The sequence below is a fragment of the Anopheles coustani genome, chromosome 3 (assembly GCF_943734705.1).
Source record: "Anopheles coustani chromosome 3, idAnoCousDA_361_x.2, whole genome shotgun sequence".
Classification (NCBI taxonomy): Eukaryota; Metazoa; Arthropoda; class Insecta; order Diptera; family Culicidae; genus Anopheles; species Anopheles coustani.
Genome location: NC_071288.1, coordinates 36,398,730 through 36,417,024, shown reverse-complemented (window position 1 = coordinate 36,417,024; position 18,295 = coordinate 36,398,730). Strand labels below are relative to the sequence as shown.

At 41.1% G+C, this 18,295-nt stretch overlaps 1 protein-coding gene across 4 annotated transcripts; it reads right to left on the bottom strand.

The window, feature by feature from the left end:
• Positions 1-841: 841 nt before the first annotated feature.
• Positions 842-16,220, bottom strand: LOC131271591 (neuronal acetylcholine receptor subunit alpha-7-like). Of its 4 annotated transcripts, XM_058273075.1 has the most exons (14): positions 16,091-16,220; positions 12,634-13,531; positions 12,395-12,534; positions 12,020-12,064; positions 10,451-10,495; positions 9,144-9,253; positions 8,873-9,053; positions 8,732-8,807; positions 8,442-8,636; positions 7,990-8,076; positions 4,289-4,398; positions 3,995-4,217; positions 3,724-3,898; positions 842-3,639 (listed from the first exon to the last, which is right to left on the bottom strand). In XM_058273075.1, exons 2-14 carry the CDS (start codon positions 12,692-12,694, stop codon positions 3,555-3,557), a joined length of 1,533 nt encoding a protein of 510 aa, XP_058129058.1. In that variant the 5' UTR covers positions 12,695-13,531; positions 16,091-16,220; the 3' UTR covers positions 842-3,554. The 4 variants fall into 4 exon arrangements, with proteins under 4 accessions (XP_058129058.1, XP_058129057.1, XP_058129060.1 ...); XM_058273074.1 differs by lacking the exon at positions 10,451-10,495 and having other exon boundaries at positions 3,724-3,894; positions 3,994-4,217; XM_058273077.1 differs by lacking the exons at positions 7,990-8,076; positions 10,451-10,495 and having other exon boundaries at positions 3,724-3,894; positions 3,994-4,217.
• Between the last annotated feature and the right edge of the window lie 2,075 nt (positions 16,221-18,295).

Genomic DNA, 18,295 nt, shown 5'->3' with positions numbered 1-18,295 from the left:
TCAGATTGCGGTTCTAGTTTTTGAAACGCGCCTAATATGTGCTGCAACCATTTGATACGCTTAAATTAAACTCTTTCACTATTCTCTCTGGTGATAATCACAAGTAACGTAAATTAATATATTATGTATACATATATATATATATATGTCCCTATTTATAACTCGATTATATACATATAAGTCTATGCATGTATATATATATTCATTTTCCTTTGCATGTATAAGTATAGAGCGATCCAATAATTCTCTTCGAAATCCTTTTGCCCATTCGAAGACTTATTAATTAGTGCATATTACAAATGCCGGCAATCATATGTAATATAATGCTCCGTGTGAATGTGTGTGTGTGTGTGTGTGTATTCCAGTTTTTTAATTAATTTTGCTGTCTCTGTTTTGATTTTCACCCCTATGCGGGGAACCGTGTGGGTGAAGGAGCTACTACTGTGGGTAGGCGGAAAGCAAATATGGGAACCAACCCTCGATAGCCTTTTTCATCCTAGTCGACCGACACTGCGAACTGCAGTGCGATAGCGCATACACACTACCGGTGGTGGGCGGTAGCGGTAGTAGGAGTAGCCACGTCATAGTAGATCAGTGTACTCGACCGAATAAGTAGTAGCTACGTGACTTAGTAAATGCTAGTACAAAATGATTAATCCTTTGCGTCGTGCGCCGTTGGTGGGTTTTGTTTTTATTATATATTCTTTTAAAGTGTGAGAGTAAGTATGCGATGATGTTACGTGTGTATGCTAAGTGTGACTCGGTACAATGTGCACTTAGTGTCACTGCAATCACACACACTCACACACAAACAATAGTAAACTCGAACATTACCAAAACGTGTACACCTTTTGGCAAGGAACATAGCATAAATTCGATTCTATATTGTATAAAAATATTAAAGACCTATCAACCTCGCTTATCGTGCCGGCCGCTGCTCGAATATAGTTGCTATTTTGATTGAGACGCTCGCTTATTGTGTAAAGTAGTGCGTAGTATACGTAGTTCGATTCGATCTACCGGCTACATTGCGCTATCGGGGCTGACGCACCTCGGTCTAGTAGGACAGCGTGGACTTGGGGTGGAAGAAAACCAGTGTTTTGCTAACAACAGCAATAGTAGTAGTAGCAGTAGTAGTGGCCATAGTAGTAGTATTAGTTTTAGTAGCAGTAATAGTAGTGCAGCAGTAATAGTAATGATAGTTGTGGAACTTTACTAGTAGTAGCAGCAACAGTCAATATAGCCTGTACCTGGTACTGTCACCAGTTAGTAGTGGTCGTAGTAGTAGTAGTAGTAGTAGTAGTACCAACAAAACAATCCAAAAACCCACCGAACAACGAACGAAAGCGTTCACCGACCGTATTTCGTATTATACTATATATGCATCTATCATTCAACAACATCTAGTTGCAACTTCTCGTGTACCATTACTCATTAACAAACTCGACGCTGGCGAATTGGGTTGCGCACGATAAACTCAACTAGAATCGGCATCCGATCCATTATGGCGTAATTGTCAATAACGTTTATAGCATCTGTCTCGAGCTTCTGGTTGCCCTCATTAGCTATGCGTTCAATGTTGTAAGTAGTTTCGCTCGCGGTAATATTTATATATGTATAATTTGCTGTCCTTATATTTTTTTTTAATTTATAGCAGCACTGTCATGTCGTGGGCGGCTGATTGTTACCACCCAGTGAGTTTCGCGTGAGTATGGCATCAGTTCAGATGGCTAAACCTTTGTCGTACGTTATCTGAAACCTATCACTAAGCTGCATCGGATTCTGCACGTTTTTTTTGTTCTTTTTTTTTGATAATCTTATTTGGCTACTCAATAACGCGCACGCATAACTTGCTATAGCACTAGAAAGAATGACTGTGTAGTGCAGTTTGATGTTTGCTTTGTCTATTTTTTTCGTTTCTTAATAACATTCGCTTGCACATTGCGCATTTGCATTTGCGTGCATCCTCCGTTACGGAAAAATCGTAATTTTTAAATTATTATTTTCGTTATTCCTTTTAGATGAATAATAGTTTTTTTTTCTATTTATCTGTTGCACCTATTCGATTTACTTCTTCTAATAAGAGAGACGTGAGTTTTAGGTTTTGCAGTCCCACCGTGTAAGAACTTTTCCTAAGTATTTCGAGTTAAGACAGTGGCTTTAACCGTGTCGCATATATTTAACATATGCGTTTTGCTTCACGCAAATCACCGATACACAGAACGTGATCGTTCACTTACTCGCGATCTAGCAACGATTTTTGTTTTTGCATTTTGCTTATCATGGTAAGTATTGTTATTTGCGTAAAACACAATTAAAATAATTTACCATTACGCCATCTACATATAGATGAGTAGTCTTCAATATAAAAGTACTTTAATCAAGTCGCTCGATTTTCTGCAGTACACTTAGTATACTATTTCCAAAAATACAACACTACAGTATCAAACAGCGTTCTCGTATCAAATCAAGATGCTTGATTAAATATATAGCTTTTTTCGATTTCACTATTCCATCTGAAATATTTTTTTTTGTTTTGGTTTCACTATTACTTTTTTTCAAATTTGTCCCTGTTGCTCCGTCACATTGCGCGCATCCGCTTGTATTTTGGTGGTATTGATTCATCGTAGGATTGTGCCATTTATTGGTTTTGCTTTTTTTATTTCATAGTTTGAAGTTCGCGCCTTGGCGACCACGTTTAGCCCTCGATTTTTGTTCTTTGTTTTGTTTCTTGTAACCATCTGAGATCGTACTGTTGGAATGTTTTGTTTGTACGAATCTTTTTAATAAAATTTTTCATTTTTTTTAAATCTTTGCCATGCAGCTGTGTGCGGATGTTCGTGGCAGTGCGATTAGATTTTAACACGCACAAGAGCGCAAAGTTGTAGCTCTTTGAAGCATTTGTGTTTTCATTCCCGACGATCATTATTGCTGGTCCTACCGCCGCCAAACAAACACGTCTGCGATGCACGTGACTGTGGTCCGCGTAACGAGGGAGCGAAACGCAAAAGTGAAATAATACACTCACCGCAATGTCCCGGTGCGAAAAAGGAAAAGTCGTAGGAACAACTTCACCGGCTTCCAGCTCAATTCCTGCGCAGCCAAGTCGTACCGGAGCCGACACCGGGATCCAGCCGGTTTACGCACGCTTAGTACGTTTGGTCGCGCTAGTGCTTTCCACGCTACGTACACTGGCGTAGGGATGCGATCCTTTCCGGTGCTTCTATCCGGCCCGACTTTTACCGTCTTCTCGTTGAACATTGTGTGAACGTGCAAACCGACGAGTCTGTGTCGTCGTATGGTAATTGTAGTCGATTAAAATCCATCTGTTCCATCTTTTGTTTTATCTAGAATCACTGCTACTATTTGTTCACGATGCTACTTATGTGTATAAAATATATATTTATATATATAGGTTTGTGTGTATATATATATATAGATATTTGTATTATATATATACGTTTTCTGGTTTGTATTTTTATCAGCTTGTCTATACGAAACTCAACACCACGTGTGCGCGTTGGGTTTAACGTTTAGCGGAAGCTGTCGTCTGGTTATTGCACTATTATATGAGGAGCTGATAGAAGCACAGTGACGGTCGCAATTATTGTGAATAGAGTAAACACGAAAAGGCAAAATCTGTTGGCATAAAAGTGTGGGGTTAAAATTTGTTTTTGGATCACAACAAGAAAACCCCGTGACAGGACTGAGAACGAATCTTACCTATCAACAACCATCGCCGCGAACTTCCAGTCACTGATCAATTCCGCTTCCTCGTCCGCCTTCTTCATACGGTTGGTGATGAACTGCAATTCCTTCAGTATGTGGTGCAAATCCTTATGCGTACAGCCCGAGTTGGCGTTCTGCTCTTCGACCGTAGTAAGACGCGTGAAACTGGAACGGGCGAGGGGAGATATTAAATGAAGTGATGTTGCTTGGCTATATTCGGTGAGCTTTCGCAATCCAACTCCTACGGCCAGCAAAGATACTTACACGGAGCCACCTATCGCGGTGGTCGAGCCGGATATGCCGGAGCAGGGATGCCGGAAATCGTCGTCGATGTCCAGCACATTCGCCAAGAGCGACTTCGAGGAGCGCTCCTTCAGCTCGAGCTCCTTCATGCGATTGCTCAGGATAATGGTTTTACGGGTGATCTTCCTCCCGGGACGCCCCATCCGTAGTATCCACGGTAGCCATTGCAGAAAGACCGATTTGATCTAGAACCGGCGAGTGAGTGGGTTCGTCATCGTTAAAATGTCCTGAAAAGCAAGACCGTTTTAACACTCACCCATGGAGGCATCTCGTGGATATCAGCAGTCCGATGATGGTAGTTGAGTACAACAACCGTCAGCACGACCGACGAAGCTACCATAAACATTATGCAGTTGAAGTACGTTCCTGTGAAATGAAGAAGTTTGATTGCAAGGAGAGCGTAAAAAAACATTACTAAAATGAAAAACCCAGCGGATGAAGATGTTTGTTAAAAGAGATAGAGCTCAACGTAATTTGGACATGCTAAATGAAGCGAAACACAATAATCAATACAGCACAACGATGCGGAACATATACTAAATGGATTTAGTGTTTTAGAAACATGCAGGGAGCTTTCAATCTCTTGAATTCTATGAGGTAGTTCCAACAATCGAAACCATGCAGAGGCGAAACTAAACCATGTAAATAATGTTGATGTATACAAACATGTCAATAGGGAACGTGGACAGAAAACTGAGACTATAAAACAAGGTAGCAATTGTCTTCCTTCATTTGCATAGTCAACTATTGCGATCCTTGACTCTCACGATCATGAGAATTAATGTATCTTTCATTTATTCATCTGATGACACAGATGTTATAGAAATAAAACTAACAATAACGTTACGTATGATGTATAGCAAAACAGTTTATCAGCAGTGTGCATATCGTGTATCAAATCTGACTAACTGGCAGCATGTTTTCATGTGTTTTCATCATTAGCGGGACACGAGGAGGCTTCTATGTATGTACTCAAAAGGCTCGAGCTGGCGATTGTTTACTCTGTAAACTGAGGTACTATTAATATCGTATCAGTAGTATAAATTCTAGCTGAACATGCAGTTACCAGATTGTTTAACGTAGCGCGTTTCAAATAAATGAAGAAACGATTACTCTATTCACAGGACAAACGATAATAGAAGAGTTTTAGAAGATTTACCGAAGATAATTAAACCGGCCCGTTTCAGCTGAAAGCATCGAACTTAAACATCAGCAGTAGTTAAAAATGCTGATGGTAACAAGCTTAGTGTTACCACCGACAGTACACTTCCAAATTAATACACAACATAGCAAAAAATGAGAAAACCAAACAACAATTGTACAAGCCAAGTCAAAAGGACAGTAGAGAAAAATAAGGGAGCGCTACATTATCTCTCCGTGCATAGGTTATATGCTCAAAAATATATCTACTAGCTTAACCAATATTGATAAGAATAAGGTTGCTCTAAATTTCTTGTTTAAAGAACGATTCGCCCTAAGTCTCTATTTAAAGCTTAACTGAAATGTAGCTGATTTTTTCTCTCTAAAATAATCATCACTATACTAGCTGGCAATGGTGCTGAGAGCGACCACGTCACATTGACTAAGTTTAAAGTAGGTGCTACCTGCCTTATAGAGGTTGTAGAAACTGTGTATACTCAACAAAGATCAGAGCAGTAACAGAGAAGTGTTTACAAGTTTATCCACAACGGTACTTATATCGTGGAGCTTCGCAAGTAGTTCGGGTGTATTGAATTGTGTTCTGTGCAATTTGTACCACTTCTATCCGGGATACACGCTAGGAAATTACGAGGAACTTCAACGGAATACGGTGAGCAAAGAAAAAGCGAACGTAAACCAAAAGTTAATAGAAAACAAACCATGCAGAAGTACATCATCTGGTAGCATCCACAAGAGTTAGTGGCGCACTTAGAGTTTAAAGAGGTTTGGAAAATTTGAGAAGGTGTTGAGAGTCTGGTAGTTTAGTTTTGTTTTTCGCTTTCGCTCCATCGCGGATGCTGTACGCAAATTTGGTTGGGGTTTGTTTAGTACCTCGAGCTACAATTAGGTTAGAGTAATTCGTTTAGCGTTATGTATAGTGGGTACAATTCGGTTTAAGTCGAAAAGCTTTAAATTGCGCCGCCGTTAGCCGTGAATGAGTGGTTTCATTCAACGCATCATTTAGTGAGCTCTGTTGGAATACATGTTATTAGTACTGGTTTACATTGGGCGATATTTTGTTTTTGGGTTTCGTAAAGGTTTTACTACAATCTTGGCTATACCTAGCAAAGGGACTGCTTCGCTCGTTTTCGTAATAACATGTCCCACTAATAATGAAAACACAGTTTGTGATACCAGTATAGTAAGTCCTGTAAAATATAACAAGAAAAACACAATCAAAACCATTGACACAGCTTTTCCAGTAACGAGGAAACCAGACATTTGCTTCGGTAAGGTCGGCCCCCAATACGACGTGTGATTGTAGCTCAGTTTGTCGCGTTACGTTATTGCCCTATATTATGGGCACTTCTTAGTGCACTTTAACAGATCCTTTCTCAATCGACGATTTGAACTAGCGATCGGGTCCAAGGGGGAGCCAAATATTGTATATTTCGGAAAGAAAGAAAAGACAACCAATGATGCAAACTGTTACAAATCATAGAAAATGTTTGGGTTTTTGCGCCTAAACAAGGAAAATCATGGTTTCGCGTTTGTAATAACGTTTAAAACGTGAAGATTTTGGGATAGTTTAGGTTTTCCCCTTTCTAGAATGTCATTTGAAATAGAAATTTGGAGAATTAAATAATAAAGCATTCTATCGAAGAACTACACGCAGACAAATAAAACAATCATACAATCCTAAATAATAATCACGTACTCTGTCGTGTTTGCTCAACGAAGAAAAATGTGTACAGTTCGTAGTGCTTTTTTGTTTTGTTTTGGAAATAAATCATGCCATTTAAAAAACAAACCAAAACTGCATGGAAAAACATTCAATTGTTACAAAATGACAAAATCGTTCAGCAAGAAGGCAACAACAAGAATGCTCCAGCGGTTTCTGCTGACAAAAAATAATGTGATGGGAAAAGTAGATATGCTATTTGGAAATTAAAAGGGCATGTATGAAAATGGCATGTACGACTGCAGAAATAAATTCATTCAATTTCAAAGGAAAAATAACATATTAACTTCATTGTCTTATGTTTAAACGACATTGGATTATGTCAATTCATGCAATTTGGTATGGAAGATGAAAACAGAGAAAGAGATGAACATCAACAAAAAAGATGAAACATTCTAGGCTTAGTAAAGAAAAGTAAAAAATTTGTTTTAAAAAGTTACGAAAATATCCATCACTAATATATTAGGAAATAGGATAGAATGCATGCTTTGAAAATGCTTAGCATAGGTTGATGTTAGTTTCAAATGACATTAAGAAATATTTAGAAACACGTCCACCATTTATAGTATAGATCAATATCTTATGTTTGATAAGGGAGTGATTTAAAGAATATTCCATTCAGATTTTAAAATTAATTAATAATGCAATCGGAAGCACTTAGAAGTCGCAATCAACGCAAAAATATGTAAGTATTGGATGATTTGGAGACATAATTTCAAGGGATTTTGTTATTTCTGTGATTCATGTCTATTCGTTCTGTTATTATATCTTTCCTAAGACTCTAAACACACACTGGTTGACTCAGCTACAATTGTAAGGACATCACGAGACAGAAAACGATTGCTAATTGTTTTCTAGGGTGAAATTTGGACGATCACGGAGAGACAAATATCAACGAAACCGAGATCGGAAACGAAACTTATCGATTTCAACCTAGGTGACAAAGCCAAGCATTCACACACAAGTACACAGTTACAGTTATCGGGACAACAGCTAATCATTCATCGGAAAATTTGGAGGATAAAAAAGAAAAGAAAAACGGAATAAAATGCCTAACATTTCAATTCAATTCTAACCTAGTAACGGAATTGCATCGGATACTTGAGGTAACGTCTCCGCGACTAAATTAAGGAATACAGTGAGTGATAGCAGTATAGTTACACCTGAAATGAGAGTGAAGGGGTTTAGTAGAACTCGCGTAGACTGGTTTGCGACGAACACCGGGCGGACCAGCAACCACACGGAGATGTGGAATGAATCGTTTGGAACAATCATTTTTCACCTGTACGCAGTCGCGTATTTCAGTATATGATATGAGTGGACAAAATGTTACAACGATCACCGATGGTGTAATGAAATGAGCAGTAGCTCAAGTTTTTTGGCTATGCATTTTGACCTCGTTGCAGACAGCTATAGCTGCCGTCGATATAATACCTTGAATATGGATATATCCAGGTTCGCAGGTTTTTGTTTGGATGGAACGAAAGCATCCAGAAACACAAATCGTCGTCCAATGATCACTACTTACCTAGAGTCAATTTTTCACCCGAATCAGGCGGAAGCGTAAATCCCAGCAGGGCCATCGAAGAAATTAAGACGCATGGAACTATCAAATTGAAGAAGTAGTAAAGCGTTCTTCTTCGAATCTGTATCGTGAACGTTATGTCAACGTACGGCTCAGGACAACACTGATATGTTATTGTATTTTTCTTTCCGGGCATTCCTGCAGGGTTGGGATGAAGAAATGGTTTGATTAGTGAGAATCCCAATTGGGCTCCAAAGAGTGCCTTTTTCGATTGGTGAAACCGGGAAACATACCTATAAGATACCACTCGCCGTTCGTTATGAAATCTGAGAGATCTCCGCCGTCGTCCGAATTGAGTACAAGATCAAGCTGAGGGAAGGAAAATGTACGCGTATTAAAGTCTGTTCAGGCCGACACACCTTCACTCTACATACCTGGTTGCCATCGTACGTCCAACTGCCGAACTTCATCTCGCAGTGCTGGTCGTCAAACGGGAACCACGTGATGTCGATTTTGCACGTGCTCTTGAAAATGCCGGGTGGAACATATAAGCAGCTGCCATTGTTCTTCACGACGATGTTCGTATGATATGTTCCATCGAATCCTTCATCAGCACTGCACAACGACGGGGAAGAGAGCGAGCCAAAAAACCACTCGATCATAATGACTCCAATTTCAGCCGCTGGCCGCCTGCCAGCCCCTTACCTGTTGTACATCAGCACGTCCGGCTTCCAGAGCTTGTTCGGGGTGATCCGCAGGTCCCGCACCCCACCGTACTCGGAGTCGTTCCAACGCAGGTTGTAATCGTTCCATTCCTATAATGCATTGGCCAAATTGAATCATCGCTATTTTAGCGGCGCGCAACCGCGCTCGTCGGCACGCGCTATCGATCAATGAGCCCCACCAATGATGGTTGCATGAGACTGTTGGAGTCTACTTATGATATGAAGCCGTTGCGGTAACCATATTTATGAACATTTACGGTAAGCGGTGTAGCATTGGGGTTCGTTTAGCGTATCGAAACATGCAGCGCAAATGGAATATGAGTTTATCGTGGTCAAACTGCTACTGACTTACTAGAGGACTAGTACTACGAGTGTTTAACAGACATTTAAAAGAAACGGTTCAGACTTATCAAAGGCAGTTAGAAGAATCAATATTCTACAAGCAATAAACACCATGCATATAATGATATCGAAAGGTAAATATAGTAAGTACTTAGGCGTTGTAGTAATTTATGTGGTTATTTCATTATTATCGTTTATTGTCAGCCTCAATTCTTTTACGATTATTCGATAGGTAGGAGTTTTTAAATGGCTGCATTTTGCTCACCAACTTTTGCCACAAAATGAACTAGATATCAGCTGCAGTACATTTTTTAACATCATTAGCAGGAGTAAAAATACATTTTGGTAAATTAAACAGTCAGATAACTACTTCATGTATCATGAAAGCACTTTTTTGTAGTATCGGGCGCTCCTCATCAACCGCGATAATTTAAATGCATAGTAATACCCAAGAAGAGAGAAATCTACAGAAGACGGAGAGTATTTTACAAATGAAGTTTACCCAAAATACAATTGAATCCTTCGCAAAAAATTTCAAAACGTGTCAAACTTGCTTGTGTGATGGTGTGGTTTTTGAGATAAAACATACCTCTAGAGATACTAATACCATTCGAGAGTATCTAAATAAGTATAGTTTGTACACAGTTTCCAACCAACTCTAGACATAAGTGAACCGATACACGCTCTAGGGGAGATAGAAGGTTTGCAGCAATGCCTAGGAAGCTGTTGAAGATTGTCAAAAAACCAAAAATGAAAAACGATCGGCGCAAAAACCTGCCGACCAATATGATGACGGCACAACTGGTGGTGTGAATCCAATGCAATATATCCAACAGTCCTAAGCCTTAGGGTCTAATACAGGTGGCAGTTAGAGGTAGTTTGTGATTTATTTATTCATATTTCAGTTTAAAGCATGCAACTTTACCGTGGAGTTGTGTAACTTACCAACGACAGCCATATGTTTGTTATTAAAAGTTGATTCTTCTCGTCCTACAATCATCAATTTGCAGAAATGAAAGGATTAAATCAAAAGAAACAAATCTATTGCGTAAGAAACCGATAAACGAAACGCCGACGGTGCGTACAAATCAATCGGCAGGAAGGAAGGACGAAAGTGTATACAAGAACAATTGAAGAATGACAAAGAAAAGTGGAGTATAAATTGTATTTAAAAAGTAAGAAAGAAAGAAAGAAAGAAAGAGCATCGAGAAACTATACGCTTTCCAGCAACGGATGAGCACATCGAGTTTGAATCGCTTGAAACATGATTGCGTTAGCGGTCGAACAACGTGGTGGTACAAGGTGATAAAGAATAACGGTTGGTGGGGAGGAGGGGATTATCGAACTGAAACTCTAAGGACGCTAATGCCGGTGAGTTTTGCACTGTGAAACACGTTTTATCCCTAAATCATATATAGGTGTTTTCCTTAGATTTTTAAACGTCATGCAGTTATGGATTTTTAAGATGATAACTTTAAATACACAAAGAAACAGCCGTCACTTTGAATGAAACATAACGGAATTATATACGATAAATCTATGATTATGACATGTACCCATTTATAAGCGACATAAACAGATGCCGTAGTCTAACAAATCAATCGATTACAGCACTTGGAATGTTGTTTAGTTCTTCTTTAGCATTAGTGTTTAAGTTGAGGATTTAATTTAGCGTTGTTAGTTTCGTTTTAGAACGGTTTGGTTGGCTACGTTTTGATTTGGTTTAGTTTTGTTTAAGCGTTTTAGCGCCAGCGTTAGTGTGGAATCATCGCGCAGATGACATTAGAGCCGCCCGCACCGGGATGATGTTGATTTAAGTTAAGCCTTCAATTATTTTTTGTTTTTGATTTTGCTATTAATAAGTTGCTTTTTCCACAAATTACAAATACACACAGTGAGTAAAAAAGGTCCAGAAAGACACGACAGTTAGTTCATAGCAAAATGCGTTGCGCAAATTATTTGGTCATTAGTAAACCACTCTTGCATGTTCTCGCCTCGCGTTGAAAAGATGATTTCTGCCATTTGAATGGTGTGTTGTTGCATAGGAGGCACTGGTGTTTGGATTTGTTCAGTATAGCTGGGTGAGTTTTGTCTTATTGTTCATAGACAGTTGGAAGAGAAAGGATAGCTTTGCGAAAGGTGATCTCGAGAAAGTGTTTTAAAAAGAGCCAATTTAGTTTAGTTTACATTTTTGCTTCGATCCTTAGGAATCTCCCACCAGGTGTTATAAATACGGTTCGACAAAGAACAGTGCCAGAGCGAAGGGACAGCGATAGAGAAGAAAAGAAGCGTACATATGGCTTTGTATCCTGGGTGTCCGAAGAAATCATCCTTTCAACGCACATACATACACACGTACGGCTCGAGGTGGGGGCAACGTAACTGTTCATAAATATAGGCTTCATCATCAGGATACAAGGTGCCGCACGATCTGCACACGCTCAACCCAAAACCTGAGGTAACGACGATATGCTGAGAAGAAGTGTGTCGCTGCGCCGGGTACATGCCACTTACCAAATTCAACCACGCGTTGGTAGTGAGTATCTGATTTTTTTCGTCCTAGAATAGTTTCAATAGGGTACTTTATTATCACTTTCACGCTACCGCAGGGACCGAGTCCGGAACCCCGGCATGGGTAGGGACGGTAAATCTAAACGTAAAAAACAAGTTCCCTCACGGGGACGCTGGGTGATCCACGCCACGGGTGTGGGGGTTGGGGGTTGTAGGAAGGATACGGACGAGTGACCGAGCGATCCTCGGTTCTTGACCAAAAACCGAAAAAAATGGAAAAAGAAAAAACCGAATCCAAAAACCAAATCGGAAAATCAAGACGGAAAACCAATCCAAAGCAAACACACTACATCCAAGCAGTGGACGCGGCATACTCACAACATCGATTATCTGCTGCAGCGTCAGGCCGAACTTCACTTCCAGCGGGTCGGACTCGTTGGCGACCGGGCGTTCGAGCGTGTTGTACGTTTGCAGCAGGTTGTTCAACAGCCTTTTCTCGTGCGGTCCTTGGATGCTATCTGCAAGAGTTCGTGGAAACAAAACCGGATGAAACGCAAGCAAAAAAGCAGGGGATGGTTACTCGACACTGGGCGCTGAGGTACGCGCTAAAGCTTTACCTTTAATGTAAATCACCAGCAGACACAAAACGATGAGATACAAATCCATAACAAAATACATCGTTGAACGCAACGCCACTCGAAACTGTTCGCCACGCTAAGCGATTACACATTTCACGCGCTTTTCTGGAACTTCATCGGAAGCGAACAACAGTGCTGGTGGCCGGTGGGTCGTCCTGGTGGGGGCTCGAAATGTTCTGTGCCGCGAGCTGGCTTTATTCTAATTGCTGCCCGCTTGCCAACTACGTTTGCCAACTTTGGTGCAAAACTCCGTAATCGGTCCGTAACTCAATTACGACGACGCGATCGACTCTCAGTAATTCCGTAATTGCCCCGTTTGTTCACTCATTACCAGCCGCTGACGTCGTTCAGCCGTTTCGGGTGCTACGGTGCTAAAACCTTCGTTTGTGATTCTGCACCACCTGGCACAGGAACTTGGCAGCAGTCGCAACACGGTGGTTGGCTAAAGGTGTATCAGGTGTCGCCAAGTGCCTTTATCCGTCGACTCGGGGGCGCCTAAATTTCCCGGTGGCAGCAGCCTTTCAATTCCTCACTCGATATATGGTACAGGCCATTTGGGTTGGTCCTGGCAACAGGCAGGATTTATGACCATTGGCAGTTCAGTGCTTTTATCACAAACGGGGGCATTTGGTTGCGTTTCTGTGCCTCGTTTTTTTAGCTCTCATCCGAGTTCTGAATCCGCTCGGTTAGGATTGATTTTTAAATCGCTTCAATTAGTAGTGCCAGCACTTGTAGCCTCCACTTAACAGGAACAGGAAATGAATCGATTTCAAATCGCTCTGGCAGGTGGTTTCGTCCTGAAATCCATCGAGTTTGACTGTTGGGGTATTTTTGTTGGGTCAATCCGAGTTAAGCGTTGGGCTTTCTATTGCTTCTGCTGTGAAAAGAGGAAGTCAGGAAAGCTATGTCAATTTAGGGAGGAGTTAAGCTACGAGAGGTAGATGAATGAAATATTAAGGCCTTCTTTAATCGTTAGTTTGATACTGTTCTTTATGCTAATCATAAAGCTTCTGGCGATCTTTAGCTCGTAAGCGCTACCACATAAATAAAATATTAAAATTTCTGGAAGGTGTCTAATAAAACCTGAGCGCAACGTGGTAGTCGATGATTTTCGGGTGGAATTGATTGGTTGCAAAAGTTGAGCCATACTTCCTTGCCTGGCTTATGCATATTTCATCAAAGGAGAAAATGTATACCACCACTTGCGGACCCGTTTGCACCACTTCCACCACGGTGTTGTAGCCAGTCATCTTTTACACATGTCCGGCCATGTACTCTTCACGTTATCTCGCACCTCCACGCTCTGGCGACAGGACACACGATGCACAGTGGCTCAGCCAAAGGACGGCCAATTTTTTACACAGTTTTCTGTTGAGCTTGATTAAAATAAGAGGTGTTGAATGCATAAAAACCAATATATGTAAAATTTGTCAACACTTTTACTTTTACTTTTCCTTGAATTTGACTGGCAAGCTTGAAGCTTCAGTCAACTAAACTATGATTTTAGTAGGTATTTTAGTACAGATGGCCTAATTATTTGCTCCATGCAAATAAAAACCCTTTTCCATTTCTTCCTATGCGCAAATCTTGCGCCTAAATCCCGTTTCCATGGCGTACCGCATCGCGTCCTAAAGTCGCAAGTTTTCGGAGCCGATTTTTCCAATTTACCTTCTTAAGATGTTATATTTATGCCCTAATATGGATCCAAAGGGTTCCGTTTAGTTTCAAAAAAGTGCCAGCTTATGAAACGTTATAAAGCATAGATATTGTGAGTTTTATTCTATTTATTTTTGTAAAATTCCTATAGGTTACTAAAAAATTAGCTTAAAAAATATTTTAAAAATCTCTCAAATTTAACATGAAAAAACGAACCAAATGCTTGAAAGCATACCTCATCTTTTTCTCTTTTTGCATCTTTCAAGAACGCTATCTCTCAAAATTGTGCATTAAAATAAATAATATACTGGAGATTTCTTATTAAACTATCTTTCTTTCATATGGTAGAGAGATTTTCAAAGTTGGTTTAATGAAATGTCAAGTCCGGGAGCCACTGTGCGGTGCCTACTCCGACCCCACTGACCTGACTCTCCGAAGAGTGTTTCGGTGTCCTAGTTTCGAAGATTTCATTCATTCATTCATTCACTCGCCCAAGACCCACCAGCAAACCCCATCTACAGGAGACCAACCACCAGCGCCCTGCCATCACCATCGTCTTTCGCCCGAGAGTATGTGATTTACAAGGCTCAACTCCTCAGCCTCTTGTAGCCGTGGAGTGGGAGCTTTGGCATGGTTCTTCGACACACACTCGCTTAGACACTAGAGGTTCTTCGCTCACTTCGGAAAAATGGTGCAGGTGTAGAAGTATCTCCCACAGGGATTCACAAGAAGAAATAAGGGAGCGGGAGGGGAGGGGGAGAGGATGCTTGCTTGATTATCGATGGAAAAGTGAACGGTTCGATATTTGCTGGCACACTGCGCCTGCTGTTGCTACCGTTACACCGTCGCCAACTAACGATACTGTGTTGTCCCAACGCTGCAGAGGAGCCTGATTCCATATTCCACCAACTTTCACTCGTTTTACGCGAGAGAACAAAGAGTTAGTAGCAAGGATGTTAAAAGGAGATCAGCAGAGGGAGAGAGAGAGAGAGATGGAGCAAAAGAAAATAGGTGGAATGGAAAGAGATGAGTGTAATGCGGGGAGCCTCAATAAAGTATACTGAGAAAGAGCAACGTTAACAGGGAAGAGAACATTGAAGTTTTCCATTTTAGCGAACGAAGAATGTTATAGCAGGACGGCCATAGTAACGCAACTCGGAGTCCTTGTATTCTCTACACCGACGTACACTTCGCACTGTTCCTAATAATCACGCATCACACACGCAGCCACACACACTCACGCACACACGCACATACACAATCAAGCTCTATGCTCACACGGACACCTGGCGCACGAATCATTGTCCTTGATTTTTGTAACTGGGTTAACCTGGAATGTCGAGCAACATTATCCTCGAAGTGGAAAATCGTGTCGAGCGAAACATTCCTTACGGAATGCTCGGCATCTGCTAGCGATCTATGGCTACTAGGATCGAAATGAGAAACGATATCAAAAAGAACCCTACGATGCACTAACACCAAGAACCACGGACACAGTGGACTCTCCTTTTGATGAACTTGAAAATGAATCAAAAGGTCAGAAACCACAGCGGGCATGTTTGTTTGAAAAACGAAATTTCCACAACGTTCGAATCGTGTTCGAGTCTCCTTGCTTTCACTCCATTTGGGGGGCTGGCGTACTTTCGATTGTCCTTTGGCAGTGAGCCAGGGAGCCTACCTGCCAGCTAAAAATGCCAGCTAGCGCCAGCCAGCGCCAGTTGATGGCGTTGCTTAAGGCGACGGTCGAAGGACCAAAGTGAACAGCCAAGCAAATACACACCCGAGCGTCCGTTAACGCGGCACTGCACTACTTTTAGTCGAGTTGTTTGAAACGGTTGCCAACACCTTCCAAAAGCGAAGGTCCATGTCTGTTCTACCAATCTGGAGGATGTGTGTCCTGTGTGCGATCCATCCAGCACGCGACCAACGATGTGGACTGAGATGGAGCGAGGCGAAGCTTTCAAGAGCCGTTGCTGTTCATAAGCGCGCGCGCACGAGATACATCTAGATGTATATCAACTGTATATCTAACTTTTTTTATCGCAAGAAGTTATCATAAAATATAGATTTTCCCTATCTTTTCAGGGTGGCAAATCCTACGGAATTATATTGAAATTCTCTAATTTTTTTTTCACTCGATCTGAAGCCTTCATGAACGTATGCAGTGAAAATGATAGGTTGATGAAAATGTAGATAATAAATTTAAAATGTTCTAGTTTCCATTAGACAAAGAAAAGGCGCAGTTTTGAACCAACGTACAATTGCTGAAACTATCGTCCGGTTGTCCTCGTGAAGAAAAATCGGCAGCAAAAACGAAAAGGCAGGATGCTGGATGCTGCAGGGTGCTGATGTTCCACGGCACCTCCACTCTTCCTTGGCGCACGTTCGCTCGTTTGCAAATATATTCCGACCGCAGGCCACTGCTAGCCGCGGCACCGTCGTTTTTCCCTCCCCTTGTAGGCACAACCACCCGAAAACTTTCACCCGTCGTATCGATCACACTGAATTCCTGCTTGTTGCATCCACTGGAAAAGGACCTGCCATCCAGAATTCGTGTTGAAGAGAAGCCAGGATATTGGCATCCGACACCACTGCCACCCGCCGCCGTACGCGCGTGAAGCAGTTTCTTGAAAATAATAGGTTAAACACACAGATTGCACGCCCGCCCCCCTTGCAAATCCCTACAGCGGTCAATTTCTGTGGGTTTTTTCCTTTTCGGAATGGGAAGAAAATTCCCCGTTTCGATGCGTTCACGGGCACAGGCTCATTTTCTGCGATTTTCAACTGGCCGACGGTGCACTACGAACGGTTCCGTTTGACTGCCTTTTCTTCACTCGTCAGCCTATCTATCGCGGACTCGTGCCGTTTCGTGCTGGTGGCGACTGGAGACAGAGTCTTTGCGCTTCTTCTGAGGCGAACACGAGCCGGCTCATGCGTATCGGCTACGAGGAATGTGCGGTGAAGTTTTCGCCCATTCCAAAAAACTTTGGCGTCAAAGTGCGAGCCTCAGAGCTTTTCGCCCTTAGAAGATGAATGAATGAAGATTTGAATTTATTTCATTTCATATCTGCATTCAGAGGCAATCCAAATCTGTTTGGCCGTACATATTCACCTCATGCGAAACGAGCCTACAATAAAGTAAAGTAGAGTAGAGTAGAAATATATTATATGTAAATGATTTGAGGCGCACAACAAATGCGTCTCATAAATTTCATAATAGTCCAACTCCTCATTGTCAAAATGACTTTGAGTTATTGGTAAAGTCAATTTTCCTATTAGCTGAACTGTATGAAGCTGTTCAGCTTTAACGCTTCTAAATCAATCTTATCTTAACAAGTTAAAAAATTAGCTTAGATTAAGTTATAGCTTGAGATAAAAGCAGGATTGCAGGATTTTTCAGATGATATCATAACAGCAGCAGCATTATTTCTAACTGCAGCACATGATTTCCAACAGCATCAGTTCATTTTATAACACGATCATGTTTATTATAACTTTGTCAGTTGAAATCAGAATCGTAGCAGTTGATATTATAATCCTGGTACAGCAACTTGAGCAAAGTACGCAACTAGCATAGGTCCCCATCGCTGCATAAGGACGTGAATGTACAGGCTAAAATCGATTTGTTCGACAAGTTTGATTAACTATCCTCCAGCTTTGTTCGGGGCAGGATTCAAACCGGATTCAAACTGGATTTAAACCGGACCCGGATCCATCATATCATGTGCTGATGTTATGATATCATCTGAAAATCCCTGTGATTTGGTACCTATATACGTAAAACGAGAATAATTTCGGTTGATCGATGTAAATTTTCGAACTAAAATTCATGAATAATATGAATAAGTCGTCTAATTAGGTGAAAATAACACCGAGAGGATGAAAGAGGAGTAAACAAAGTACTGAAAGGAGTGTTCAACATAAGCTCAAGGCGGTTCTTTCGATTCTTCAGTTGATAAATATCAATATTCTGTTTCCGTATCAA

Excerpts from the sequence above, each read along its gene's own strand:
- LOC131271591 (XM_058273075.1), bottom strand. The coding sequence starts at position 12,694 with ATGTATTTTGTTATGGATTTGTATCTCATCGTTTTGTGTCTGCTGGTG. Across the intron at positions 9,254-10,450 it reads CAAACATATGGCTGTCGTTG|GAATGGAACGATTACAACCT; the intron begins GTAAGTTACACA and ends AATGCATTATAG. Across the intron at positions 4,399-7,989 it reads CGATGCAATTCCGTTACTAG|GAACGTACTTCAACTGCATA; the intron begins GTTAGAATTGAA and ends TTCATTTCACAG.